Raw genomic sequence first — 27,803 nt, forward strand, 5'->3', positions numbered from 1 at the left:
GTAGTCCACTGGATAGTCCAAAATCTGTTTTACATAGTTAATTATTCATTGGTAACTCAGAAGTGGTTGTTCATAACTAACCGTGCATGGATGTTTAGTTATGTACCTTGAGCTTTATTGTAGTCTGCAAGAAGTTTCCTACTGTTCCACTCCTCGTTTGTGCATCTTATCAGTAGATGCTTATTTATTTAATCATCTCGATTATTTGATCAGCTGACGGTTCAATTCCACTTTGATGCTTGAATGTCTCGAAAAGAAGGTAAAGATGGATATATGCACCCTGTTGAAGTTACAATTGTTTTTTCTTACTTCTATAGTTGTATTCAGTTTCTAAAGGCCTTTCAAGCTTTCTATTCTTATGGATATCTGCATTTCCATACATTTTCTCAAGTTGTGGATTTGGAGTGACCAGTATGATTGGGTTCTCCATTAGACATTATCTACAGTCTCCCCCACATTTCTTTTTCATATGCAAGCAGCTAATCAATGTAACATGATTATGTTTTGAGTGTAGCTCTACTTTTTCAAGGATGTTGTTCATAGCTATAATGTTTTTTTAAGTATCACATTTTACGGATGACTGTACCTATAATGTTGTTCATATAAGATACAGGGCAAAGTATTTGTGCAACCTCTGTCCCTGTCCAACGTGTTCTGCGTTGTAGGAGGAGCAAGCGGACCCCGGTCTGGTATCAAGCCGAGGTGAGCCCCTCCTTCCCATGCATCCTTTTTGTTTGGGAGATGCCGCCTTTTCTTGACTTGGCCTGTTGTCATGCGTGCAGCCATGTCCAGGTTGGAGCGGTGATGGCAGCTGCAGCGGGACGGACGACGCCGGCAACAAGCACAGTTCCTCATCTTTGTCTCCGACAAAAAGGATCATCTGGTGACAAAACACCTCCTCCTTCTCTTCTCTGTGGGTGCTCCTCCCATTGATGATAAACAGACAGAAGTTGTTTCAGGATAGGGTATCTTGCTAGGAAACAGACTATGTAGTCTGTACTGTATGTGCCATTAAAACTGTTTATTGTTATTGCAACTGAAGCTGCACAAAAGGGCTTTCGGTTGTTTATACATTACTCAGCCTCCAGTCTCATTATGTACAAATGACTTGATCTAATTATTATGAAAGACCTGTGGGGTGTGTTGCTTTCTGTATAAATAACTTGCTATAATTGTAGGTTTTGTTCTATTTCTTTTTTTAAAACTTGATGCGTCGAGCTTTGAGCTACTATACTATTTTGGATCATGCCTTGGCCAGGCAACGCGCGCCAGGGCGCGCTTCCTATCTTGGTCGATATGTAATTTTATTTATTGAAATTACTTTAGGTGATTGGTTGATGCACAGTCCTGAGCAAATAAACCTTACTCATCCCCTTCTCTGTAAATCATTGTATGCAGGTTGTCGGCACATCTTCTAACAAAGTCACCTCCTGTGATCCTTTTGTCGACAAGCAGCTAGACCCAAGGTTAGTCTCTGAAGATGTCTGTTCATAATTTATTATTCTCTAAGTTCTACATGATTAGTCTTCAGAAAAAGCATGGCCGCCGGCACAAATGGACGAAGAAGAGGTGAGCTGCCGCAACATCGAAGCTCTCGCACCGCTGCTCCCGTCGAGCTCGCGCGTGCGCCGGATCTGATGGCCAACACAGCCCGTCTGTCTGCCGGCACCTCCAAGCAAGGCCTACAACAGCAGGTGAGCCCCCTACTCTGCAATTTTTCTTCACATCCTTTGAAACGCATTGAAAGATCGCTGAAATTTATATATGCTCTATTGTCTTGAAAAATAATGTTATCTAGAAAGATGGCTCTGTCCAAAAGATCACCGAGATCCCAGATGCGGGAAATATGACCACCCCTCGCTTTAGTTTCAAAAAGGTGTCAATTTACAGATGTGTCTAAATTTTTCTACATCATTGAACTAGAACTGTTTGGGAGATCAACCAGAAAATTATTGTTGACATGGCTGTCGATCGTGGCTGCTACATGGATCAAAACCAGAGCCTTAATATCAACATGGATTTGTATAACTTCACTGCACTTCCACGCCTGGTCCATGGTTTGCCTGTCGATTTAGATACTGTTTTAGCACTATGTGATTTTACTAAAAATTTAGCAGTCAGTGTTGAACAGGTCGTTACATCGCCACGCTTGAGCGAGTCACATGACAAGGAGTTCAATCAAAGCTCTCTCTATATGTGGTCTACTATAAAATATATTACTATACCATAATAGAATCAAATAGATTGGTTATCCTGTGTTATCATTATGCCGTGCTTTTAGTATATTGTAAATCTTGCTTTGTACCGAATCTTTATGCAAATCGATTATCCTGGGCTACCACTGTGCCATTCTCTTGGAATGTAATGAATCTTGGTGCAAATCGGTTATCCTGTCAAATCTTGATGCTTTTTTACTTAACCACTATTATTATAAATATTTTACTATGCACTGTATTTTGATGCATTCTGTTGAACCAGCTCCTTCTATGAGAGACGCTTGACCATTGCCTTACACAGGCACTACGCGTTGCGCTTTCTGATGTAAATCACTTCCTGGACAGGCGGCACACATCCTGATGCAAATCAGTTCCTGGACACCCAACTTGAGATCAATTATCCCGTAGGTTGACTATACCTTGGTTTTAGTAGTCTTTAATGCTTTTGCTCTATACTTCTGACTACTATTTCTAACTTAGCTTAATAGCCCTTCTGGGCTCAACTGTATTAAAAAATATGGCTTACAATTGTTGTTCTGGATTATGTTGTCCCTTCTGCGTTGTCGGATGCTTTACCTTGGCAGCATGGTTTAAATTCCTTGCTTTCTCCATGTGAATTTTCCAAAAGGCTTCTCTATTTAAGGAACCAATTTTGCTCTTTGATGTTGCATCGACCAATGCTCGGTACCTAATATAACTAAAAGTCGGTTACCGGGTCAATACACCTTATAAAAATTATGAATGGGCAATATGTGGCCATCTAGAGTAGAATTTGGTTTATTGATTGATACAAGGGTCAAATTAGTCTTTTCTCAAGGTAATCACCACTGTTTTGTTTTTAGGCTTATGTGCCTGATTTTTTTAGGATCTCCGTGTCAAGGTGGGGATATATCAAAGTAATGCCATGTTCTAATTATAAATGAAGAGAAAGTTAAGAACTTAGTAATTACATAGTAATCATGGCTAGAGCATAGAGGTCAGAGATGTCAAATGATTTATTAAAAAATTGTATTTCCAACAACACATTGGATCACATCGGGTATGCATTTTTTGTAGAATATAAGTCAGGTTTAGAACTTTTTACCACGACAACTAGAGTAAATCCATCATATATATTCAGTAACGTATATATTTAGATATTCATGATGTTGCATAAGCATACTTCAGTCGCCTGGGAGCACTAGCTGCTGGCGTATATATGTATTCCTTGGTTCTAACAAGATGCATGCCAATCTTAGAAAATATAGTAAGTACCTATCCTAAAATTTATGACTCGCATGAGGTGACTATCTGTAGATAACTATTGTACTTGCATAGCTGGTTGATTTATTTGATTATAATCAAACCAAACTATTGTAGTTTTAAGATCGTGGTTATTCAAATGAAAAATGATCAAAGAAATACATGTACAGAGTCACATCTCTTGAGATCATGATTAGGCATGCAATTACTCCTTCAAATTATTGTGATATTGTATATTGCTCTTTAGTCTAATAAATTATGTAATGTGGTGCTCCACCTCCTTCTCTCTTCTTGCCAGGACATATACTCTGTCGGATTGCATCTATGTTCTAAAATCTTTTCCAGACCTAATCAATATGTGAAAGTTTAGTGAGGGGCGCCCCCGTTTACTCACGCCGCTCCAGGTTCACATCTCTCTCTCTCTCTCTCTCTCCCTCCCTCTCCCTCTCCCCCTCCCCCTCCCCCTCTCCCTCTCCCTCTCCCTCTCCCTCTCTCTCTCTCCCTCTCTCTCTCTCTCTCTCTCTCTCTCTGTATTGACTTGCAGCTTGCTGCCGGAACCGGATGGGGTCTCCAGCCAGCCTGCCATTTGGCTTGCAGTCCTGGTCATTGCAAGTTAGCCTTACATATGTACAAGAGTTTTAGTACTTCATTAATGTGACAAAGTGAAGAGAAAATTGTTGCATCGAATTACTAATGGAATGGTTTCGATGAGAAATGATAAAGAATATATTTCACGACTGAGACGTTGATATGAAATTTGAGTATTTAATAGAGAAGTCCAGTTCATATATGAAGAAAAAGAAAGGCATGATGTACTACATTGACGGTGATTATTAGCCCATTATGGTAGTTCAAATCTGATAAAGAATATATTTCATGACTGAGACATGGGATTTAGAGTCTCAGTTCTGATATGTACATAAATCTCCTTTTATTTTGTCATGCTACTGATAGTTTTAATATGAGACTATTTGTTCTGTTTATGTCTTATAAATAATGAAATGGCATATATGTTAAGTTCTCCTATTTTAATTATATTATGTTGTCGATGATGTATGGTTCTGGAATTTGGAGATTAACATTCAGGCTTTGGTATCTTGAATCGTTTTGCTTTCTACTAAACTTTATGCAAACAATTTGTCCTATCTGGCACTGGCTTTTTGGAACAAATTTTTGTCATGTGCTTGCAAATTAATTATCCTTTTGACTTAGTATACTCAGATTACCATACTTTTGGTATATCTCTACTGTTTGCGCTCTATACTAAGCTCCTTAGTACTGAAAGAATGTTGTGATTTTCCTTGAATGTACAAGATCTGTACACGCTGGGTCACGGTGCTCAGGCGGGCAACGCGCGCCAAGGCGCGCTTCCGATCTAGTTAGACATTATCGCAGGACCATGCCACTGAAGTGTAGGCCAATTTGTAGGGTTTTTTTTGTGCTTTTTACAATTTTCTCAATATATAAACAGATGTCTGCTCATTACTTTTGCATTAGACATTATCGCAGGACCATTATCGCAGGACCGAGCCCTCCTTCTAGCGTTTTTTTGTAGTAGTATATTATTTACTAACAATATATTTTCTCCGTCTCAAAATAAATGTGTTAACGTTGGTATAAAATTGTTTTAAAATCAAAACACTTATTTTGGGACGAAGGAAGTATATATCTAAACTCATGTTTGCTCATTACGCTTCTGCTTCTACATTTCACACTGCCATTGGACCATGTCACTGAAGTGTAGGCCAAAATTTAGTCTTCTACTCTTACAATTCATTTGGCCAGGCAAACAGACTTGGTTCACTTGTACCCTAAACATCCACACAAACGGTTTGCGCCACCGGAAGTAGCAAAGGGGGAAAATTGCATTTATTTTCCTTCTCCTAAGAGCATTTACCGCCACAACCTGTTAATTTGGACCCTCAAACATCCGTGAGCGCGCGGGCCTCAAAATTTGCCATTTGCAATCACTATTTTCAAACACCAAATACATGCAAACACATGCGTGTCAATTATTTTGGATGTTTAGTCCGTGTTGGGCCGGCGGGGTTGTTATTAACGCCAAATAAATTTCTCGTAGTTAAGATTTAACATCTGTGTTGGGCCAGCGGGGTTTGGGGTTTAGTCCTACCTCGCTGCGTGAGTAGCGAGGCGACCAACTTAAATAGCCGTGTCGTTCAGAAGTGATAAGTTTCGGTCATCATTGTACTCTTTGTGAAAGATATGGACTGTCAGTATTAATCTTCTCTCTTCACAAAGGGAACATCGATGGCTGTCCGGCTCTTTTTGAATCACAATGTGTTGAACATAAAGGGCAAGGTGCAGTCGGGTGCAATGGTGGCGACGGAGCTAGCAGAGATCCGACGCGGAGGAGCAAGTGAAAAGGGATAGGTTAGAGGGGGATTTGGTTCACTTTTTGCGGGGGTCAAGCTGTCAGTTCCAATGTGGCAGACACGCCCGGGCCGCCTCATGTCCGCCCTACATTTAGATTGGATATGAGGGGCGCCATTCAGCCCGAGCATTCGAGACCGACTTGAGGCCGCTGCATGGGCCGGGTTGGTTTTTTTGACCGGTCAGTGACCCGGGCATCCTCCCGGAGGGGAGTTTGAGGCGCGAGGCTGTAGATGCTCTAACCCCACAAAGTGATGGTTTGCGCTGAATTCTAACAAAAAAATTATCTATATGCTTTGTTCATGCCATAATATTTTGGTCAGGCAGATTCCCTTTATTACCACAGTGCATCAAACCGACAGCGTGTATATTAGAACAAGAATGAGCAACTGGCAGAAAGCTCTCACAACAACATGCATAGCCTGAACAAGAAAACCGTTTGATTCTTTTTTGCAGGGGAGATGGTAACAGTAGATTAACAGATAGCCGCGTCGCATGGTCCAATGGCAGTGCCTGCTCCCTCCCAACACAGATTAACAGTGGCTCCCAACACAGATAACATCCAATGGTAGTGCCTGCATTTCAGACAAAAAACGGATCCGGCTTGCCTGCTCCCTCCCCATGCTCCCATCCGTGCTCCCACTTTATCCTACGGTTGTCTTTTTTTCTCTTTTCTTTCTAATCTAATCATCTCCCCCCCTAATTTTAAGGGGATGGGGCCGGGCCTTATTTTGTTCCAATCAAATCAAGCCACGTACGCTGGAGCACGGATGGGCACACGCCGGGGGAGCAGGCAAGTCTCGTCCACAAAAAACCCTAACCTCTTGCACTGCCTTACTGCATTATGACAGGCTGTGACCAACAAAAATAACACAGTTCTGTGTATAGAGTTGGAACAACCAGTAGTAGCAGACTAAAAGACCACTGTGTCAAGCATGGTCCCTAGGGTCTGTACTATGTTCGATGACATCAAATTCGAGACATGCTCCTCCAAGTGCTTCTTTGCATCCTGCCGCCCGACATTTGCTATCGCTAGTTTCTCAGGCGGCAGCTCATCCTCCTCTTGCACTGCCTTGTTGTATTTGATGGCCAGACTCAGCATTTCCTGCACATGGTAACACAAATATTAACAAACCACATTGCAGCTTCAACTAAACTGTTCTTCTGAGCGCAGGTAGGAAGTAGAATGCTACACACCTGAACAGTCTCCTCGTTGGTCTTTGAGTGGGTGTCGAATTTCTTTAAAATCAACCCATCAGTCCATTTCTTTTTGTGTAAGTTCAGCAGCATCTTCTCCTCAAGCTCATTTTTCCGGTAATTGATTGCAATGGAGTAGTAGTGCCTGTTCAGCCCGTGAATAAGTGCCTGGCAACACAGAGATAACACAAACATTTATGATAAATTATAAAGACGAGTTCAGAAGGATCAGCACTATGTAGTACACTAATACTTACCTGAATAGATGGTTTGTTTAGGTGCCCAACATTGGATGTTGTCTGCCTTGGCTCCTGGCCAAGCATCATGGTCTGAGGGTTAATGAGACGGAATGCATCGATGACTACCTTCCCCTTGACACTCTGGATGGGATCTATCACAACAGCAACTGCCCTGGGGTTTAAAGCTTCAAAACTCTGCACGTCCAAGTTTTAAGATGTTACATCTCACAAGCATAGTCAAGTCAATTCAGCAGAAATATTTACATAAGAGTAAATTTCGCCCTTTGTGGAAAAACAAGAGTAAAATCAGAGCAGTTTTTTTTTTAATTTGAAATAAATTAGGCTTTGAGGCTCGTTGCGAACTTATTTATCACCGCCTCTTATGATGGGACATTTTCCCTTTTCCTATTCTATTCAAGATCAGATGTATACAATTCAACTCAAGTCGCTTCAGAGTTTGGACTTGGGAAGACACAAATGTGAAGCTCATTAGACTAGCCTCTGTGGCAGGGTTGACTACCACAGAGATACTTGTACCTAGGCAGCAAACATATGACAACTGAAACAAAGTATATGCTATCTTTTAATCCTTTCACTTAAACAGATTAGATTGTTATATGCATGTTTATTAAATTTTTATTACATATATTTTTATGAGTTGGCATACAGTACAGTGGGACTGCAGAACAACCAGCGCATCTTTTTGCCAAAAAAAGTTTAAAAAGATAGTTTTTACGATGAAATGGAGAACCGTAAACGATATGTGAGCATGCCGTAAAAAACGATATATGAGCATGGATTAGTGAATTACAAAGCGGCACAATGGAACTGTGGCAAAAATAAAATCAGTTGGTATATGTTTGTCAAACAACGATTCTACAATGCAACAAAGGAACACCAAAAAATATCTGGCATTTGCATAGACCTGCTGAGTATTGATGTCAACTCCTGAAAGCCAGCAACCAAATCCAGGATGCGAGTGGTACCACCCTACCACCATTTCAGGTCTGTAAAAGCAACATATGTATTAATAGAATTGTTTGCGTACAAAATAACTGAGCAAAGATCACGCTTCATCATCAAACATTCACCAAAGAAAAACATATATTAAAGCCACGGCCAATATAATTAATAAAACAATTGGCTGGCAGTAAGCATAAAGAAATCTAGATATGTATCCTGCGCTGCATGAGGGGTGATTATGTACATTTAGGAACCTGTAAATTTTGAAAAGAATAAAATCTAGAACTTGATTTTCTTGAAACGAAATGTAACAGAGCAAGCCATGACTAACTGAATTCTAACACTAGCAGAAGTTTTGGTGTCCACAATTAAGCATAGAACAGACTGAAGGAATACTACAATCAGGAGAGGTATGAACCAAGTTACTATCGCTTATCAAGCATCGCGTACCTCCCGGTCTGCTTGAGCATGTCGAGCATGTTGGTCTGGAAGACGTGGTCGACGGCCTCGACGCTGACCCCGGTCCCGCTCTGCGGCATGGCGAAGACATCCACCACCCTGACCGTGTAGTCGTCGACGAACTCGCCCAGCATCAGGCCCATCACCTCCATGGGCACGCCGACCCTCCCTGCATCAGCAGCAGCGCGTGAGACCGATCTCGAACCATGGCGGGCGCTAGCCTGGCTTGCCAAATCCGGGGGTGGAGAGGGGTGGGGTGACTAGGGTTAGGGTTACCGACTGACCGTGCTTGAGCATCTTCAGGAGAGCGAGGGAGGAGATGTAGACCTGCTCGGAGGAGTCGAGCAGCGGCGAGTCGCTCTCCGGCTGCCCCATCCCGGTGGCGCCGCTGAAGATTCTCTGCAGCCGCTCCATTTTGCTTCTCGCCGCGTTTGCACAGGGCGCGCTTATGTCTCGCTTATAGCGAGGCAGCCCGCCAGCCCGCTACACAGTACTGGGCCAGCCTAGTAGGAACGCGGGTCGTCACGCTGACATCGTGCTGGCGTCACGATAATTTCTTTCTTATTTTTGTTTACATTTTAAATAAATATATTTTATAAATAAATTTGCTTAAAATAAAAATCTGAATTCGATTTTTGTAAATAGTAACAAGAAAAGGTTAGCACAATTTAAAATAAAATGTTGGTAGCTTTCAAACAAAATGTTCATGACCATAAAAAAATGTGACTGTGTTTCAAAAAATACAACTTTTTTTAAAAAAATGTGTATACAATGTAAAAAAATGTTATACGTAGTATAAAAAAATGGTTTGTACCATTCAGAAAATATATGCTATATTTTGAAGAAACATCCTCACATTTCAAAAAAAATGTTTGTAATATTCACAAAAACATTATATACAAATGTAAAAAAATGTAACATCCTCACGTTTCAAAAAAAAAATTTGTAATATTCACAAAAACATTATATACAAATGTAAAAAATTGTTCACGTAGTTGAGAAAAATGTCTATTACCATTAAAAGTATATTTCAACATGTATTTAAGAAAAGGTTGACCATGTATTAAAAGAATGTTCAAACACGTTAAAAGAATTGTACATCATGTATTTGAAAATTATTCATCATGTGTCAAAAACCTAATTCACGTGTACTGAAAGCACAAGTGCTCTCTGGGTGATTTTGGTAATTAATGTCAACATATCTCTTATTGGACTAATAGTTTTATCTAGTATATTCCAGATAAGTTCAACAGTGACGTGGCAATGACAAGATGACGTGGAATCCCCTTCAAAATGCTAAGGACAAGGATTGGCAAAAGCTCAAGACTCTACATTTTTGTTTAAGTGATCCAAGATCACATTGAGTCCATAGGGAAGCCAATACTATTAAAGGGGATGGGACGTTGCTTAATGATCTTGTTGCTCAAATGCTTAGCGATGTTGCTTCAAAAACCCCAGCCACTTTCTCTATTCACATATGTCCTAAACCCTAATTTCCAGCTCGGCCACACCGACATTTCCCATCCGGAGCCACCGAGTTCATTTGGACTTAGCCACTGTTAATTCGGTCTTACTGATACGGATCTCGGTCGCACCAAGATGGCCTTGTCAGCGCTCTGTGACTTGTTGCATTCACTTCGGTCCCACCGAGTTGGCTTGACTGATTCTCTATTGCCTTATTGCTTCACTTCAGTCCCACCAAGATGAGGTTTTCCCTAAGCCCTAGCACATCGGTCCCACCGAGTTGTTCCAGTCGGTCTCACCAAGATTACTAACGTTCATATTTTTGTACAGATCAGTGCCACTGAGATGGGTCAAAAGTGTGTAACGGTTGGATTTTGCGTGGAGGCTATATATACCCCTCCACCCCTTCTTCCTCATGGATGAGAGCCATCAAAACGTGCCTACACGTTCATCATTCATTTTCTGAGAGAGAACCACCTACTTATGTGTTGAGATCAAGAGATTCCATTCCTACCATTTGAACCTTGATTTCTAGCCTTCCCCAAATTGCTTTCCTCTCAAATTATTCTTCCAACATAGCCAAATCTGTGAGAGAGAGTTGAGTGTTGGGGAGACTATCATTTGAAGCACAAGAGCAAGGAGTTCATCATCAACACACCGTTTATTACCTTTTGGAGAGTGTTGTCTCCTAGATTGGTTAGGTGTCGATTGGGAGCCTCCGACATGATGTGGAGTTGAACCAAGAAGTTTGTAAGGGCAAGGAGATCGCCTACTTCGTGAAGATATACCCGAGTGAGGCAAGTCCTTCGTGGGCGATGGCCATGGTGGGATAGACAAGGTTGCTTCTTTGTGGACCATTTGTGGATGGAGCCCTCCGTGGACTCGCGCAGCCGTTACCCTTCGTGGCTTGAAGTCTCCATCAAAGTGGACGTACGATGGCACCACCTATTGGAACCACGCCAAAAATTATCCGCGTCTCCATTGCGTTTGCACACTCCAATCCCATCCCTTTACATTCTTGCACTTGCATGCTTTACTCTTTCGCTGCTCATACTCTTGCTATGCTTGTGTAAAATGTATTATGTGCCCTTTAACATGTGTTAAACTCAACATGAACTTGAAGAAACTAAAAACTACCACTTTTACTTGTTAAGGGTCTAATCACCCTCTTCTCGATCCTTTCAATTGGTATCATAGCATTGGTCTCCATTGCTTTGGTTTAATCACCTTTTGAGGAAGATGGATGAGTCTACGTTCGGGAGTTTTATACATAGAGTGCCTATTCTTAATGGGGAGTTTTATGGTTCGTGAAAAAATGAAATGCTTGAGATCTTCAATGAATATAATTTGAGCAAGTATACTCTTAGCCCTTATGTACCTCTGAGTGATACTTTGCATCCTACACCCGATGAGTATCTTGACATGGTTCGCAATCTTAGGACTATCGATATTATCATTAGAGGATTTCCTAGAAATGTGCTTGTTTGCTTGCCAACCGTTGAATGCGCATATACTATATGGAATTATCTTGAGGAACGCTTTCCAAATTACTCTTAAAAAATCTAGATGAAATTCTTCAAAAGTCCATTGCTTTTCATAAGATGAAGCCTAGTGATCCCAATTTGATGAATGTCTATTTGAGCTCTGTAATCTTATGCGTACAAAGGGTGATGTTGGAACTTGGAACTATTAGTAGCATCATCACAGAAACAATTAGAATTCATAAACTTGAATATTGTCATGGTCATAAATCTAATGAATCACTTGAACTAGGTGATGATCACATGCATGACGATGATGATGACATTGAGCATGGTTATTATGATGAGGACGGAGAATTTGATATGAGTGTGAAAATACTACAAGGAATTTTAGTCTCATGGCAAATCTTTGAAATTACATATCTAGAGGAAAAGAGTGGATTCTTGATAGTGGATGTATCGATCACGTGATCGGAGATAAAGACATGTTCCATGAGCTTGCCCAAAATGATGGTCCATGCAAGTATGTGAATTTTGGAGACAACTCCAAGGGTAAGGTACCTGGCCTTGGTAAGGTGGTCATATCCAATGATAGCTCCATTCAAAATGTCATGCTCGTTGAATCTCTTGGTTACAATCTTCTTTTCGTATCTAGACTAGCCGACTTTGGTTTCAATGTCTTATTTATCGAAGTAGATTGCCAAGTGTTTCATTGAGATAATCACAGTATGGTCTTTACCGACATTCGTAGAGGTGATCTATACATTGTTGATTCACTAAGAGAGCCCAATCTCGTACTTGTTTAATTGCTAAATCTTCTAAAGGATGGTTATGTTAGAGAACGTTAGGACATGTTGGCATGTGAAATCTTGATAAACTCATTAAAGGTGATCATATCCTTGGTGTTAAAGATGTTATATTTGACAAATATAGACTTTGTAGTGCTTGTCAAAACAAGTTGGAGGAAGTCACCCCGTGAAGAACATCATGACCACGAGAAGACCACTTGAGCTGCTTCACATGGATCTCCTCGGTCCCAATGCTTATAAGAGTCTTGGCGGTAACTCTTTCGGTTTGGTCATTGTTGATGTTTTTTTTCAGATTTACGTGGGTGTTCTTTCTTGATGACAAATCGCATGTCCAAAAGATCTTCAAGAACTTCGCTAAGAAGGCCCAAAAATCAATTTTAAGTGAAGATCAAGAAGGTTTGAAGTGAAGATCAAGAAGGTTCACTAAGAACATGACCAAACAGTTGAAAGGAAAACACAGATGACCCATATCTAAAGAGTACGAGAAAAGTCATAGAGTGACAAGTGTATCGACGAAGAAGATGAACAGTATAAATGGAAGAAGAATATGATTAGTGACAATGAATCCAAAAATGATTGAGCAGAACGATTGGTTGAAGGGGAAGAAGTATATAGTCAATAACAAAAATTGTAGTATGAAAAGTAGAAGGAATGTAATGTATAAGAACGGTTGTCGGAAGTAGTAATACAAGATGGTATATTATGTCATACTCACATGCTTCCTAATTTTCGTCTATTTTTCTGGAAAATTTCTGGTCAAATCAAGTTTTAAAATCAGAACGCAGATTAACTGCGGTGCAGATGCATGTCCCTGTGAATTTCGCAAGAAACACATATCACACCTTTCATGTCTTGAAAACTGAAAGGATCGATATGGTTGACTAGAGGAGGGGTGAATAGGCAACTAACAATTTTTAACTTTTCTTTACCAAATTAAACTTTGCATCAAAGTAGGTTGTCTAGATGTGCAACTAGGTGAGCAACTTATATGATGCAACAACAACGAAGATACACGCAAGCAAGAGAAGTAACACTAATAAGCTTGCACAAGTAAAGGTAAGAGATAACCAAGAGTGGACCCAGTGAAGACGAGGATGTGTTACCGAAGTTCCTTACTTTTGAGGGGAAGTATGTCTCCGTTAGAGCAGTGTGGAGGCACAATGCTCCCCAAGAAGCCACTAGGGCCACCGTATTCTCCTCACGCCCTCACACAATGCGAGATGTCGTGATTCCACTATTGGTGCCCTTGGAGGCGGCGACCAAACCTTTACAAACAAGGTTGGGGCAAACTCCACACCTCAATCGGAGGCTCCCAACAACACCACGAAGCTTCACCACAATGGACTATGGTTCCGTGGTGACCTCAACCGTCTAGGGTGCTCAAACACCCAAGCGTAACAAGATCCCCTAGGGATTAGTGGGGGAATCAAATATCTCTTGGTGGAAGTGTAAATTAGGGCCTTCTGAACTACTCCCGAGCAAATCAACAAGTTTGGTTGGCTAGAGAAAGAGATCGGGCGAAAATGGAGCTTGGAGCAATAATGGAGCTTTTGGGGGAAGAGGTGGGTCAACGAAGAAGAAGGGGACCCCCTTTTATAGTGGGGGGAACAATCCAACCGTTACCCCACTAAACAGCCCCGCAGAGGACGGTACTACCGTAGTGGGTAGCGGTACTATTGCTGGACCCAGCGGTACTACCGCTCCCCATTACGGTACTACCGCCCAACCAGAGAGGGCTTGAAGATAGAGGAGGGACTGGCCCAGTGCGGTACTGCCGGACAGGCCCAGCGCGGTACTACCGCTCTCGAGCGATACTACTGCACCTACTAACGCTGCAAGTGCCGCTCAACCCGACACAAGAAGTGCCCCCCTCGAGTCGAGGCGGTAGTGGCCCAGTACCGCAGTGGTACTACTGCTGAGGACACACAAGCGGTACTATCGCTGGGCACCGCGGTACTACCGCTGGGGCTAAACACTGCCCAAACAGCAGGGAACAAGACCTCCGACGACGCGGGAAGGCCCAGAGGGTGTGAAGCGAAAGTGTATGTGATGATTCCACCATAGCCATACCAAAACGGACCCCCTCTTGATAGTACGGTGACTCCTATGAAACTAATCCACCAACAAGAAACGAAAGAGCTACACCGTCTTGAAAAACACTCCGAGGGGAATGAAATCGTCTCGAGCCAAAGGATGAATCTCTGAAATGCTCAAAGCACAAGGTTAGTCCGCAAATATGTTGTCATCAATCACCAAAACTACATCGAGAGAGATATGCCTTAACAATCTCCCCCTTTTTGGTGGATTGATGACAACCAGGGATTTGCACAGGGAAAAGACATAAAAGTAAGGATACTTAGTGTAACGCCCCGAGACCGATGTGCCAGGTGTCTTCCAGTTATTCGCCGTCGTTGCCATGTCATTTGCTTGCGTGTTGCATCTTGTCATGTCATCATGTGAATTGCATCTGCATGTTTTCAAAACTTGCATCCATCCCGGCCTCCTCGTTCTCTCCGTTGTCCGTTTTGAGCCCAGACACACTTGCACGCACCCGCGGCATGTCCGAAATAGTATTTTATAAGTGGCCGAAAAATGTTCTCGGAATGGGATGAGAGTTGACGTGTGGTCTTATTATAGTGTAGATAGACCGCCTGTCAAGTTTCATCGCATTCGGAGATCGTTTGATGCCCCAACGGATAACTATAGCGGCAGTATAGCCGGTCTAACGTCGGACATTTTCGGTCTCCGAAAACTGTTGCCGGGCTTCCCCTCTCTTTCCTCTCTAGACCGTCTACACAGCCCACTACCTACCGTCAGGTCCAACCTAACCTCTCTTGTCAGCCCGCGGCCCTCCTCGCGCGCGTCCGAAAGCTGCCCCGAACCCGAACTGGACTTTCGTCACCGCTGTGTCCGGATCATCCCCAAACATCTACAAAACGTCTCCGTTTTGTTAATTGGACTTCTTAGTCTATTTTTCTCGACCGCCCGATTACGATCGGACGGACTGAATAACCCCCTAGCCTAATCCAACAACGTATATATATTGACCAACCCTAAAATTTAGGCCGTTTGTCCCATCGCTGCCGCCACTCCACCTACTCTCCTCTTTCTCGGGATCCCCTCCTCCTCGATCTCAACACCACCAAGCCACCTCGGCGGACCTTCCTCGAGCTCCACCGGCTACCACCAGCAGCAGCAAGCGAAGCCACCGGAGCTCCTTCCTCTTCCTCCTCTGCCCGAGGCTGCTGCCTCCCCGTGCCCTCGTTCCTGAGCTCCATCGAGAGGAGAGGAAGCCCCCGCAAGCCACTGCTCCGCCCCGCTGTCCTCGTCGTTGACCCTCGCAAGCATCGCCCTGACCCAGGCCAGTGCCCGGCTTCCCTCTCCTTCCTTCTCCCCATCTTGCTTCTCCTCCTCCTCCTCTCATGGCTCTCTCTTCCGTGGAGTGCAGGAACCCCGTCGCCCGCTATTCGTCACCGTCCACCACGGATCCACGCAATCTCCGACCAGATCCGACTGGCACTCCGCCGCACTTGCCTATTCCGGCCGGACCCCGGCAGCTAGGCCCCATCCCCGGTCGCCAGTGCCCTCGCCGGAGAGCCCCTACTTCAAACCCCTGCTGATGTTTCTGTTTCTTCAGAGAAGAGGACAACAGCGCCTCGCCCCGCTCCTGTTGACCACGCCCCGCCTGCATCGCGCCTCTCCCCATGCCCGGATCCACCGCCGCACCGTCCTGGAGCCTCGCCAAGTCCCTGAAGCCGTCGCGTCAAGTCCTCCTGCGTCGCTCCCAAGATCGGTCGCCACCTTGCTGCCATGTTTCGCTGCACCGAACCGCTGCGTGCTTCAGCTTCGTCAGAACACGAGCGAGACCAGGCTTCATTGACCCTTTCGATCGAGCCAAGCAAGCCGGCCCAGCGCGCCCTCTGCGGGCCTCCTTCCTCTCCGCCGCCTTGAGCCAAAGCCCATGGTGAGGCCCAGCGCCTCCTTTGTTTTTTTCTTTTTCTTTATTCCCTATTGGGCCTCTGCTTAGTCTCAACCCATTATGTTTTTTTCCTGACTGCAATTTTAGCTTTTATTCTAGAGACGACTATTTTACAGGAAACCCCCCTAGTTTCATGCATTTAATAACTCATCATCCGTGCACCGGATTAAAATAATTTATACATGAAACTTGCTTAGAATTTTGTCTAGTTTCATAATATGTCATTTTCATCCATGTTTAAATTGCTTAAAATGCTGTTTGCTTAAATTTTCTCCTATGCCATGTTAAAATGCTTTATTTCATAACTAAATAATCGTAGCTCGGTTTTAAATAATCTTTATATGTAAATGGGGTAGAATTTTGCCTAGTTTATCATGGTGACATTGCTTTGCATGTTAAACAACTCTAAAATATGTTTTAGGACAGAACATGACCTAACCTAATATATGCACATGAGGAGTTTCCGGATTTGTTGTTCGTTGCTTCCGGCCTCATTTAACCTTGACTAGATAGGTAGTTTTACTTTGCTTCACCCTCTTGCCATGTTTAACAACATTTAATATTATTGGGTACATAAACAAGATCAAACTAAATAAGTCATGTGGTGTTTCGTCAATATGCAATCCGTTGCATATTGAGCTCCACTTAATTCGTAGTGTTGTTTGTTGCACTTTGCCATGCCATGCTTCATTAAAACCGGACATGCATCATACTTGGTTGTGCATCATTCCATGTTTATGTGATGTTTGTTTATGATGTTGTTTGCTTCTTTCCGGTGATGCTTCTTCGGGTTGTTTCCGTTAACGTCGTGTTGTGAGGATTCGTTCGACTACGTCCGTTTGTCTTCTTCATGGACTCGTTCTTCTTCCTTGCGGGATTTCAGGCAAGATGACCATACCCTCGAAATCACTTCTATCTTTGCTTGCTAGTTGCTCGCTCTTTTGCTATGCCTATGCTATGATGCCTACCACGTGCTTATCATGCCTCCCATATTGTTGAACCAAGCCTCTAACCCACCTTGTCCTTGCAAACCGTTGATTGGCTATGTTACCGCTTTGCTCAGCCCCTCTTATAGCATTGTTAGTTGCAGGTGAAGATGAAGTTTGTTCCTTGTTGGAACATGGAGATGTTGTTCCTTGTTGGAACATGTTTACTTGTTGGGATATCACAATATCTCTTATTTATTTAATGCATCTATATACTTGGTAAAGGGTGGAAGGCTCGGCCTTATGCCTGGTGTTTTGTTCCACCCTTGCCGCCCTAGTTTCTGTCATATCAGTGTTATGTTCCCGGATTTTGCGTTCCTTATGCGGTTGGGTAATAATGGGAACCCCTTGACAGTTCGCCTTGAATAAAACCCCTCCAGCAATGCCCAACATTGGTTTTACCATTCGCCACCTAGCCTTTTCTTTCCCTTGGGTTTTGCAGACTCAAGGGTCATCATTATTTTACCCCCCGGGCCAGTGCTCCTCTGAGTGTTGGTCCACCTCGTCAGCCGCTGGTGGCCACCAGGGGCAACTCTGGGCTGGCCTACCAGAAGTTTAGACAATCTGAGTGTGCCCTGAGAACGAGATATGTGCAGCTCCTATCGGGATTTGTCGGCACATTCGGGCGGTATTGATGGATTTGTTTTAACTTGTCGAAGTTATCTTGTAGAACCGGGATACCGAGTCTGATCGGAATATCTCGGGAGAAGGTATATCCTTCGTTGACCGTGAGAGCTTGTCATGGGCTAAGTTGGGACACCCCTGCAGGGATTTGAACTTTTGAAAGCCGTGCCCGCAATTATGGGCAGATGGGAATTTGTTAATGTCTGGTTGTAGAAAACCTGAAGTTGACCTTAATTAAAATGCATCAACCGCATGTGTAACCGTGATGGTCTCTTTCCGGCGGAGTCTGGGAAGTGAACACGGTGTTGGAGTTATGCTTGACGTAGGTTGTTCTAGGATCACTTCTTGATCATAGTTTCTCGTTCGTGCTTTGCCTTCTCTTCTCGCTCTCATTTGCGTATGTTAGCCACCATATATGCTAGTCGCTTGCTGCAGCTCCACCTCATACCTTTACCTTACCCATAAGCTTTAATAGTCTTGATCGCGAGGGTGGGAGATTGCTGAGTCCCCGTGGCTCACAGATACTTCCAAAACCAGCTTGCAGGTGCCGATGAGTTCGTGCAGTTGACGCAACCAAGCTCAGGGAGGAGCTCGATGAAGATCTTGTCCTTTGTCTTGTTTCGTTTCTAGTTGATCAGTAGTGGAGCCCAGTTGGGGTCGATCGGGGACCTTGTCGCTTTTGGGGTTCTTCTTTTATTTTGGTTTCGTAGTCGGACCTTGATTGTATTTAGATGTTGTAATGCTTTATTCATGTATTTGTGTGAAGTGGCGATTGTAAGCCAACTATGTATCTCTTTCCCTTATGTATTACATGGGTTGTGTGAAGATTACCTCACTTGCGACATTGCTTTCAATGCGGTGTTATGCCTCTAAGTCGTGCTTCGACACGTGGGAGATATAGCCGCATCGAGGGCGTTACAAGTTGGTATCAGAGCCTTCCCTGACCTTAGGATCCCCCACTGCTTGATCGAATTAGCTGACGAGTTGGGTCTAGAAAAATGTTTTGAGTCATTTAGGAATTATATATCGGAGAGTTTAGGAATTCTTTTTACTCCCCAGTCCCTTCATCTCTCTGGTAAGGCATCCTGACGTAGAGTTTTGACTCTTCTCTTCTCAAATTTCACTAAATTTTTTTAGGATCACGCGGGTATCTTGGAATCGTTCCGATCGATTTGTGACGAGAACATTGTTCTTGGTGCTTCCTGTCATTTAGGGGTTGTGGCAGTGTCCCGAGGAGTTGAGCTCCGAGGTGTTGTCGTCACAATTTTATCGTTGTAGTTCTGGAATACCTGAGATTAGTTTCGCCGACATCGAAAATCTCTTTTATGCAGTTGTTGGTGAGATAACCTCGACGCCACCTAGTACTGGGGCGGGAGTTCGGGAGTATTGCCATAACTCGTATAACGGATGCTTTTCGAAGGTTGAGGTAGACGATTTCCGAAGGTTTCTTGGTTATCTGTTGAAGGATGGATACAGCTCGATGTAGGATTTGCTAGTTTTGGGTGAGATATTATGCTTCCCCTGTATCCCCAACACCTGATTGCATAACCGGGAAAATTTCGGGAGTTTATAAGTGGGAATTCAAGTAGCTCTTAGGATATCTTTTCGATAGGTGTATGATATGAAATTGGGGTTCAACGTCTAGTGGTCCGCCTATTCACGGTTGGTTTTACAGTGGTCTCGTTGTGTCTTAAAGAGTCCTTGGCTATGCCGACTCGGGGACGCTTCGTATGTCATGTGCACTGCCTTGTACATGATGGTGTTGTACGATCGAGCCCGTGTAGGCCCCACCATGAAAACTTCGGACGAAATCTCTATCATATGTTTGTTCTGGCTTATTCTGCAAGCCAATCCTTTGTTTTGTTTTGAGTTGTGGTATTCGAGTTGCTTCGAAGTCAAATATTGATTCCATACCTTTTATAAGTGGTGTTCTTGTATTCCTACGGGAGTACTAATCCTTCATGATAATCGACATTGTCATGACAATCCTTTTCAACCGGTGTGTTTCTCTTCAAGCGGATCCGTTCATTTTCAATATCCGCAAGATTCAATCTCAGCTTTCTCAACGGTGTTCGTTTCATCCATCCCAAATTGTCTTTGTTTTCCCGCCCACCCACCCACTTTTTCTTCAAGGACTCAGATTTCTTATTCAAGTATCCTTTTATTGATGGGAAGTCTCTCCATTCTTTTCTTTCAATGTTCTTATCCGGTGATTCTCATGAAGATTCTAACGGGGCCTCAAGTTCATCATTCTTCATTTTTTTTCTCCGGTGGTTTCAAGTCAAGCTTTGTTGATCATATCTTTTCCTCGTTTCAATGCTTACTTATGCTGGTGTACCTCTTAATCTTCCCCGCTTGCCATTCAATTGTTACAGAGTGCTCAAGATATCTCGAAGATTCGTGTTTCCACTCTACTTTCGTTCAAGCTCTTTCGAGGATGTTATCTCATTCAAGTCATTTAATTCAACCGGTGCAACCTCTCTTTTAAATCGTTTAAACGGTGTATCTTTTGAGTGGGCCCTAACCCACAGATCTTTTCCCAGGATCTTACCTGACTCTTCTGATTTTACCGGAGCTATCCTAAATTCATTTCAAATTTGACGTAAGAATGATTCATCATCTGTCATATGTTTTTCTCCAAGATCTTTCAAATTCTTTTCATCTTTGGCTCAACCTCTCCTCTTTTCTTCATTCCGGAGTGTCTAAATAATTCATGGTGGTGCCTCTCGTCATCATTCTCGGATTTTGAAGACCGAAGAAGATTTTTCTCTCAATCTTGCTCCTTTCTCTTCAAGATTCGTGATGCTAGCTTGTTGCCATCCTCTCATAATTGTTTTGATCATGAGAATTCTTTTCATCCATCCGGAGCATTTCATGAGTTGTTTTCTCTTTTCTTTTCCCCGGAGCCCATCATTTCAGAATAATTAATCATTTCTGCTTTCAGCTCTCTTTCTCTAAATCTTGCCGGTGCATCATTCAAGTATTCTCTAATCAGCGCGAGGTCTCTTCGTTCACTTGTATCTAAATCCTCTCAAGCATCTTCGGTCATTTTATAATTCTTCCCGGTGTTTCTTTATCTTTTATTCGTTCATTTTCAATTCTTATGGTGGTTTTCTCAAGATTCTATTCCATGGTTATCATATTAATTCATTCGTTGTTTCAATCCTACCGGTGGCTCGTTGAAGACCTTCTCAAGTTTAAGCTATACCTCTCTTTAATCTTTTCCATGAGAATAAGTAGTATGCCAAATACTTTGATTGTCATCAATTTAAATTGGTGAAGGATAAGCATAATGTAATTCTTATTATTGTTTCATCCAAGTGATTTAATTCCTTATTCCGGAGGTTCATCAAAATTCTTGATTTCGGTTGTTTCATCTTTTCTTTTTCGGAGTTCCAAGTTTTTCTGCATTATATCGTCGCGAAGCACCATCTAAATCATCGCAAGGCTTCACCTCATATTCTCAACTTCTCTTTCTTTTTGTCATCCTTTCATTTACCGGAGTTATTCGTGGAGGCTCTACTTGGTGGTTCATCAAGGATTTAATTCCTTCTCGAAGTGTTCATTGAGATTCTTTTCAGTGGAGTTCAAGCATTCTTCATCTTACAATCCGGAGTTCAATTCTTTCTACCGTATCATTTGAGGTGGTATTATGTCATTCTTGATAATTTGAGTTCATGTTTCATGATTCACATGTTTTAAGAATGAGGTATTTTAAATCCATCAACCTCTTCGTTGGAGTTATCTTGGGTTATATTTCACCTAAAGCTTTCCCTAAGGATTTTGCTATTATGGTGCTTATAATTGACCCAAGTTCTTCATTTGTCCTTCCGGTGAATACTTTCTTGTCTCCTTGTTCATACCAATCCAATTATTTTTCCCGTGAGTGGCAGGTTGTCACCTCATAATTTGAAATGTATTCTATAAGTCCATATCAAGTTTATGCTTTTCGTTGTTGATAACCCAACAACTTCGTTCTAGCTTTTGGCGTAAGCGTGCTCTCTCAAGACCTTGTTTTTCTCCCCCGTTCATTCAGTTCCATTCTCTCACTTCTTCCGGAGGCATTGTGATGTTGCTCTCTTCAAACCTTCTTCTTGTTCTTATCAGGATCATGGTCTTTTCGTGTTATCCATTTTACCGGAGTGTCGTGCCCTCTTTTCAAGTTCTCTCATCTTATCAAGGTTTGCGTCCCTTCTCAGACGGAGTGCTGTCCAAATTATATCATTCTTAATCCTTCTCTATCTTAACTTAACCGGAGTGGTTTCAATATATATCTTGCCCTTCAACCTCAAGGTTTTTTCACAATGTTCTTTGTCCCTCTTTTCTAACGGAGTGTTTTCAACTTCGTTCATCTCCGTTGTATTCTTTTCTCGAATTGGCTTAACCTTTTCAAGGTTCTTTGGTTTCGCTCGTTTGTCAAAGAAGCAACTTAGTTTTACCTCTTCTCTTTTCTCTTCTGTTTTCCCTCTGGTGCCATTCTAGATCTCGGGACGAGATCCTCTTGTAGTGGTGGAGTGTTGTAACGCCCCGAGACCGATGTGCCAGGTGTCTTCCAGTTATTCGCCGTTGTTGCCATGTCATTTGCTTGCGTGTTGCATCTTGTCATGTCATCATGTGCATTGCATCTGCATGTTTTCAAAACTTGCATCCTTCTCGGTCTCCTCGTTCTCTCCGTTGTCCGTTCTGAGCCCAAACACACTTGCACGCGCCCGCGGCATGTCCGAAATAGTATTTTATAAGTGGCCGGAAAATGTTCTCGGAATGGGATGAGAGTTGACGTGTGGTCTTATTATAGTGTAGATAGACCGCCTGTCAAGTTTCATCGCATTCGGAGATCGTTTGATGCCCCAACGGATAACTATAGCGGCAGTATAGCCGGTCTAAAGTCGAACGTTTTCGGTCTCCGAAAACTGTTGCCGGGCTTTCCCTCTCTTTCCTCTCTAGACCGTCTACACAGCCCACTACCTACCGTCAGGTCCAACCTAACCTCTCTTGTCAGCCCGCGGCCCTCCTCGCGCGCGTCCGAAAGCTGCCCCGGACCCAAGCTGGACTTTCGTCACCGCTGTGTCCGGATCATCCCCAAACATCTACAAAACGTCTCCTTTTTGTTAATTGGACTTCTTAGTCTATTTTTCTCGACTGCCCGATTATGATCGGACGGACCGAATACCCCCCTAACCTAATCCAATAACGTATATATATTGACCAACCCTAAAATTTAGGCCGTTTGTCCCATCGCCGCCGCCACTCCACCTACTCTGCTCTTTCTTGGGATCCCCTCCTCCTCGATCTCAACACCACCAAGCCACCTCGGCAGACCTCGCTCGAGCTCCACCGGCTACCAGCAGCAGCAGCAAGCGAAGCCACTGGAGCTCCTTCCTCTTCCTCCTCTGCCCGAGGCTGCTGCCTCCCCGTGCCCTCGTTCCTGAGCTCAATCGAGAGGAGAGGAAGCCCCCGCAAGCCACTGCTCTGCCCCGCTGTCCTCGTCATTGACCCTCGCAAGCGTCGCCCCGACCCAGGCCAGTGCCCGGCTTCCCTCTCCTTCCTTATCCCCATCTTGCTTCTCCTCCTCCTCTCATGGCTCTCTCTTCCGTGGAGTGCAGGAACCCCGTCGCCCGCTGTTCGTCATCGTCCACCATGGATCCACGCAATCTCCGACCAGATCCGACTGGCACTCCGCCGCACTTGCCCGTTCCGGCCAGATCCCGGCAGCTAGGCCCCGTCCCCGGTCGCCGGTGCCCTCGCCGAAGAGCCCCTGCTTCAAACCCCTGCTGTTGTTTCTGTTTCTTCAGAGAAGAGGACAGCAGCGCCTCGCCCCGCTCCTGTTGACCACGCCCCGCCTGCATCGCGCCTCTCCCCATGCCCGGATCCACCGCCGCACCGTCCTGGAGCCTCGCCAAGTCCCTAAAGCCGTCGCGCCAAGTCCTGCTGCGTCGCTCCCAAGATCGGTCGCCGCCCTGCTGCCATGTTTCGCTGCACCGAACTGCTGCGTGCTTTAGCTTCGTCAGAACACGAGCGAGACCAGGCTTCATTGACCCTTTCGATCGAGCCAAGCAAGCCGGCCCAGCGCACCCTCTGCGGGCCTCCTTCCTCTCCGCCGCCTTGGGCCAAAGCCCATGGTGAGGCCCAGCGCCTCCTTTGTTTTTTTCTTTTTGTTTATTCCCTGTTGGGCCTCTGCTTAGTCTCAACCCGTTATGTTTTTTTCCTGACTGCGATTTTAGCTTTTATTCTAGAGACGACTATTTTACAGGAAACCCCCCTAGTTTCATGCATTTAATAACTCATCATCCGTGCACCGGATTAAAATAATTTATACATGAAACTTGCTTAGAATTTTGTCTAGTTTCATAATATGTCATTTTCATCCATGTTTAAATTGCTTAAAATGTTGTTTGCTTAAGTTTGCTCCTATGCCGTGTTAAAATGCTTTATTTTGTAACTAAATAACCGTAGCTCGGTTTTAAATAATCTTTATATGTAAATGGGGTGGAATTTTGCCTAGTTTATCATGGTGACATTGCTTTGCATGTTAAACAACTCTAAAATATGTTTTAGGATAGAACATGATCTAACCTAATATATGCACATGAGGAGTTTCCGGATTTGTTGTTCGTTGCTTCCGGCCTCATTTAACCTTGACTAGATAGGTAGTTTTACTTTGCTTCACCCTCTTGCCATGTTTAACAACATTTAATATTATTGGGTACATAAACAAGATCAAACTAAATAAGTCATGTGGTGTTTCGTCAATATGCAATCCGTTGCATATTGAGCTCCACTTAATTCGTAGTGTTGTTTGTTGCACTTTGCCATGCCATGCTTCATTAAAACCGGACATGCATCATACTTGGTTGTGCATCATTCCATGTTTATGTGATGTTTGTTTACGATGTTGTTTGCTTCTTTCCGGTGATGCTTCTTCGGGTTGTTTCCGTTAATGTCGTGTTGTGAGGATTCGTTCGACTACATCCGTTTGTCTTCTTCATGGACTCGTTCTTCTTCCTTGCGGGATTTCAGGCAAGATGTGTTGGGTCTCGTAGTAATTTCAAAAAATTTCCTACGCACACGTAAGATCATGTGATGCACAGCAACGAGAGGGGAGAGTGTTGTCTACGTACCCACGCAGACTGACTGCGGAAGCATTGACACAACATAGAGGAAGTAGTCGTACGTCTTCGCGATCCAACCGATCAAGCACCGAAACTACGGCACCTCCGAGTTCGAGCACACGTTCATCTCGATGACGATCCCCGGACTCTGATCCAGCAAAGTGTCGGGGAAGAGTTTCGTCAGCACGACGGTGTGGTGACGATCTTGATGTACTACAGCAGCAGGGCTTCGCCTAAACTCCGCTACAGTATTATCGAGGACTATGGTGGCTGGGGCACCGCACACGGCTAAGGAATAGATCACGTGGATCAACTTGTGTGTTCTAGGGTGCCTCTGCCTCAGTATATAAAGGACTAGAGGGGGGGAGGCTGGCCGGCCAAGGTGTGGCATGCCAGGAGAGTCCTACTCCCTCTGGGAGTAGGATTCCCCCCCCCCCCCAATCCTAGTTGGAATAGGACTCCTTGGTGGGGGGAAAGAGAGAGAGGGGGGCCGGCCACCTCTCCTAGTCCTAATAGGACTAGGGGAGGGGGGAGGCGCGTGGCCACCTTGGGCTGCTCCTTTCTCCTTTCCACTAAAGCCCACTAAGGCCCATATAGCTCCCGGGGGGTTCCGGTAACCTCCCGGTACTCCGGTAAAATCCCGATTTCACCCGGAACACTTCCGATATCCAAACATAGGCTTCCAATATATCAATCTTTATGTCTCGGCCATTTCGAGACTCCTCGTCATGTCCGTGATCACATCCGGGACTCTGAACAACCTTCGATACATCAAAATGCATAAACTCATAATATAATTGTCATCGTAACCTTAAGCGTGCGGACCCTACGGGTTCGAGAACAATGTAGACATAACCGAGACACATCTTCGGTCAATAACCAATAGCGGGACCTGGATGCCCATATTGGCTCCTACATATTCTACGAAGATCTTTATCGGTCAGACCGCATAACTGCATACATTGTTCCCTTTGTCATCGGTATGTTACGTGCCCGAGATTCGATCGTCGGTATTCCAATACCTAGTTCAATCTCGTTACCGGCAAGTCTCTTTACTCGTTCTGTAATACATCATCCCGCAACTAACTCATTTAGTTGCAATGCTTGCAAGGCTTAAGTGATGTGCATTACCGAGAGGGCCCAGAGATACCTCTCCGACAATCGGAGTGACAAATCCTAATCTCGAAATACGCCAACCCAACATCTACCTTTGGAGACACCTGTAATGCTCCTTTATAATCACCCAGTTACGTTGTGAAGTTTGGTAGCACCCAAAGTGTTCCTCCGGCAAACGGGAGTTGCATAATCTCATAGTCATAGGAACATGTATAAGTCATGAAGAAAGCAATAGCAACATACTAAATGATCGGGTGCTAAGCTAATGGAATGGGTCATGTCAATCAGATCATTCAACTAATGATGTGACCTCGTTAATCAAATAACAACACTTTGTTCATGGTTAGGAAACATAACCATCTTTGATTAACGAGCTAGTTAAGTAGATGCATACTAGTGACACTAAGTTTGTCTATGTATTCACACATGTATTATGTTTCCGGTTAATACAATTCTAGCATGAATAATAAACATTTATCATGATATAAGGAAATAAATAATAACTTTATTATTGCCTCTAGGGCATATTTCCTTTAGTCTCCCACTTGCACTAGAGTCAATAATCTAGATTACACTGTAATGATTCTAACACCCATGGAGCGTTGGTGCTGATCATGTTTTGCTCGTGGAAGAGGCTTAGTCAATGGGTCTGCAACATTCAGATCCGTATGTATCTTGCAAATCTCTATGTCTCCCACCTGGACTAGATCCCGGATGGAATTGAAGCATCTCTTGATGTGCTTGGTTCTCTTGTGAAATCTGGATTCCTTTGCCAAGGCAATTGCACCAGTATTGTCACAAAAGATTTTCATTGGACCCGATGCACTAGGTATGACACCTAGATCGGATATGAACTCCTTCATCCAGACTCCTTCATTTGCTGCTTTCGAAGCAGCTATGTACTCCGCTTCACATGTAGATCCCGCTACGACGCTTTGTTTAGAACTGCACCAACTGACAGCTCCACCGTTTAATGTAAACATGTATCCGGTTTGCGATTTAGAATCGTCCGGATCAGTGTCAAAGCTTGCATCAACGTAACCTTTTACGACGAGCTCTTTGTCACCTCCATATACGAGAAGCATATCCTTAGTCCTTTTCAGGTATTTCAGGATGTTCTTGACCGCTGTCCAGTGATCCACTCCTGGATTACTTTGGTACCTCCCTGCTAGACTTATAGCAAGGCACACATCAGGTCTGGTACACAGCATTGCATACATGATAGATCCTATCGCTGATGCATAGGGAACATCTTTCATATTCTCTCTATCTTCTGCAGTGGTCGGGCATTGAGTCTTACTCAATTTCACACCTCGTAACACAGGCAAGAATCCTTTCTTTGCTTGATCCATTTTGAACTTCTTCAAATTTTTGTCAAGGTATGTTGTTTGTGAAAGTCCAATTAAGCGTCTTGATCTATCTCTATAGATCTTTATGCCTAATATGTAAGCAGCTTCACCGAGGTCTTTCATTGAAAAACTCTTATTCAAGTATCCCTTTATGCTATCCAGAAATTCTATATCATTTC

General features: G+C 43.6%; 1 protein-coding gene and 2 long non-coding RNA genes across 5 annotated transcripts; 2 read left to right on the forward strand and 1 right to left on the reverse strand.

The window, feature by feature from the left end:
• The first annotated feature begins 490 nt into the window (after positions 1 to 490).
• Positions 491 to 1,471, forward strand: LOC123141930 (uncharacterized). The gene is made up of 3 exons (XR_006470484.1): positions 491 to 702; positions 783 to 883; positions 1,399 to 1,471. It is a non-coding gene; the product is annotated as an uncharacterized lncRNA (long non-coding RNA).
• Positions 1,472 to 1,559: 88 nt separating this feature from the next.
• On the forward strand, positions 1,560 to 4,813 carry LOC123142003 (uncharacterized). Of its 3 annotated transcripts, none has more exons than XR_006470528.1 (4): positions 1,560 to 1,694; positions 2,518 to 2,620; positions 3,804 to 3,862; positions 4,773 to 4,805. It is a non-coding gene; the product is annotated as an uncharacterized lncRNA (long non-coding RNA). The 3 variants fall into 3 exon arrangements; XR_006470503.1 differs by having other exon boundaries at positions 3,757 to 3,862; positions 4,773 to 4,782; XR_006470516.1 differs by lacking the exon at positions 3,804 to 3,862 and having other exon boundaries at positions 4,773 to 4,813.
• Positions 4,814 to 6,673: 1,860 nt separating this feature from the next.
• Positions 6,674 to 9,169, reverse strand: LOC123142148 (26S proteasome non-ATPase regulatory subunit 14 homolog). Its single transcript, XM_044561185.1, has 6 exons — positions 8,992 to 9,169; positions 8,699 to 8,876; positions 8,211 to 8,292; positions 7,304 to 7,480; positions 7,047 to 7,214; positions 6,674 to 6,954 (listed from the first exon to the last, which is right to left on the reverse strand). Exons 1-6 carry the CDS (start codon positions 9,119 to 9,121, stop codon positions 6,763 to 6,765), a joined length of 927 nt encoding a protein of 308 aa, XP_044417120.1. The 5' UTR covers positions 9,122 to 9,169; the 3' UTR covers positions 6,674 to 6,762.
• Positions 9,170 to 27,803: the final 18,634 nt, after the last annotated feature.

The sequence above is a fragment of the Triticum aestivum genome, chromosome 1A (genome assembly GCF_018294505.1).
Source record: "Triticum aestivum cultivar Chinese Spring chromosome 1A, IWGSC CS RefSeq v2.1, whole genome shotgun sequence".
In the NCBI taxonomy this organism is placed as follows: domain Eukaryota; kingdom Viridiplantae; phylum Streptophyta; class Magnoliopsida; order Poales; family Poaceae; genus Triticum; species Triticum aestivum.

Excerpts from the sequence above, each read along its gene's own strand:
- LOC123142148 (XM_044561185.1), bottom strand. The coding sequence starts at position 9,121 with ATGGAGCGGCTGCAGAGAATCTTCAGCGGCGCCACCGGGATGGGGCAG. Across the intron at positions 8,877-8,991 it reads CCTGAAGATGCTCAAGCACG|GGAGGGTCGGCGTGCCCATG; the intron begins GTCAGTCGGTAA and ends CTGCTGATGCAG. Across the intron at positions 7,481-8,210 it reads TTGACATCAATACTCAGCAG|AGTTTTGAAGCTTTAAACCC; the intron begins GTCTATGCAAAT and ends TTGGACGTGCAG.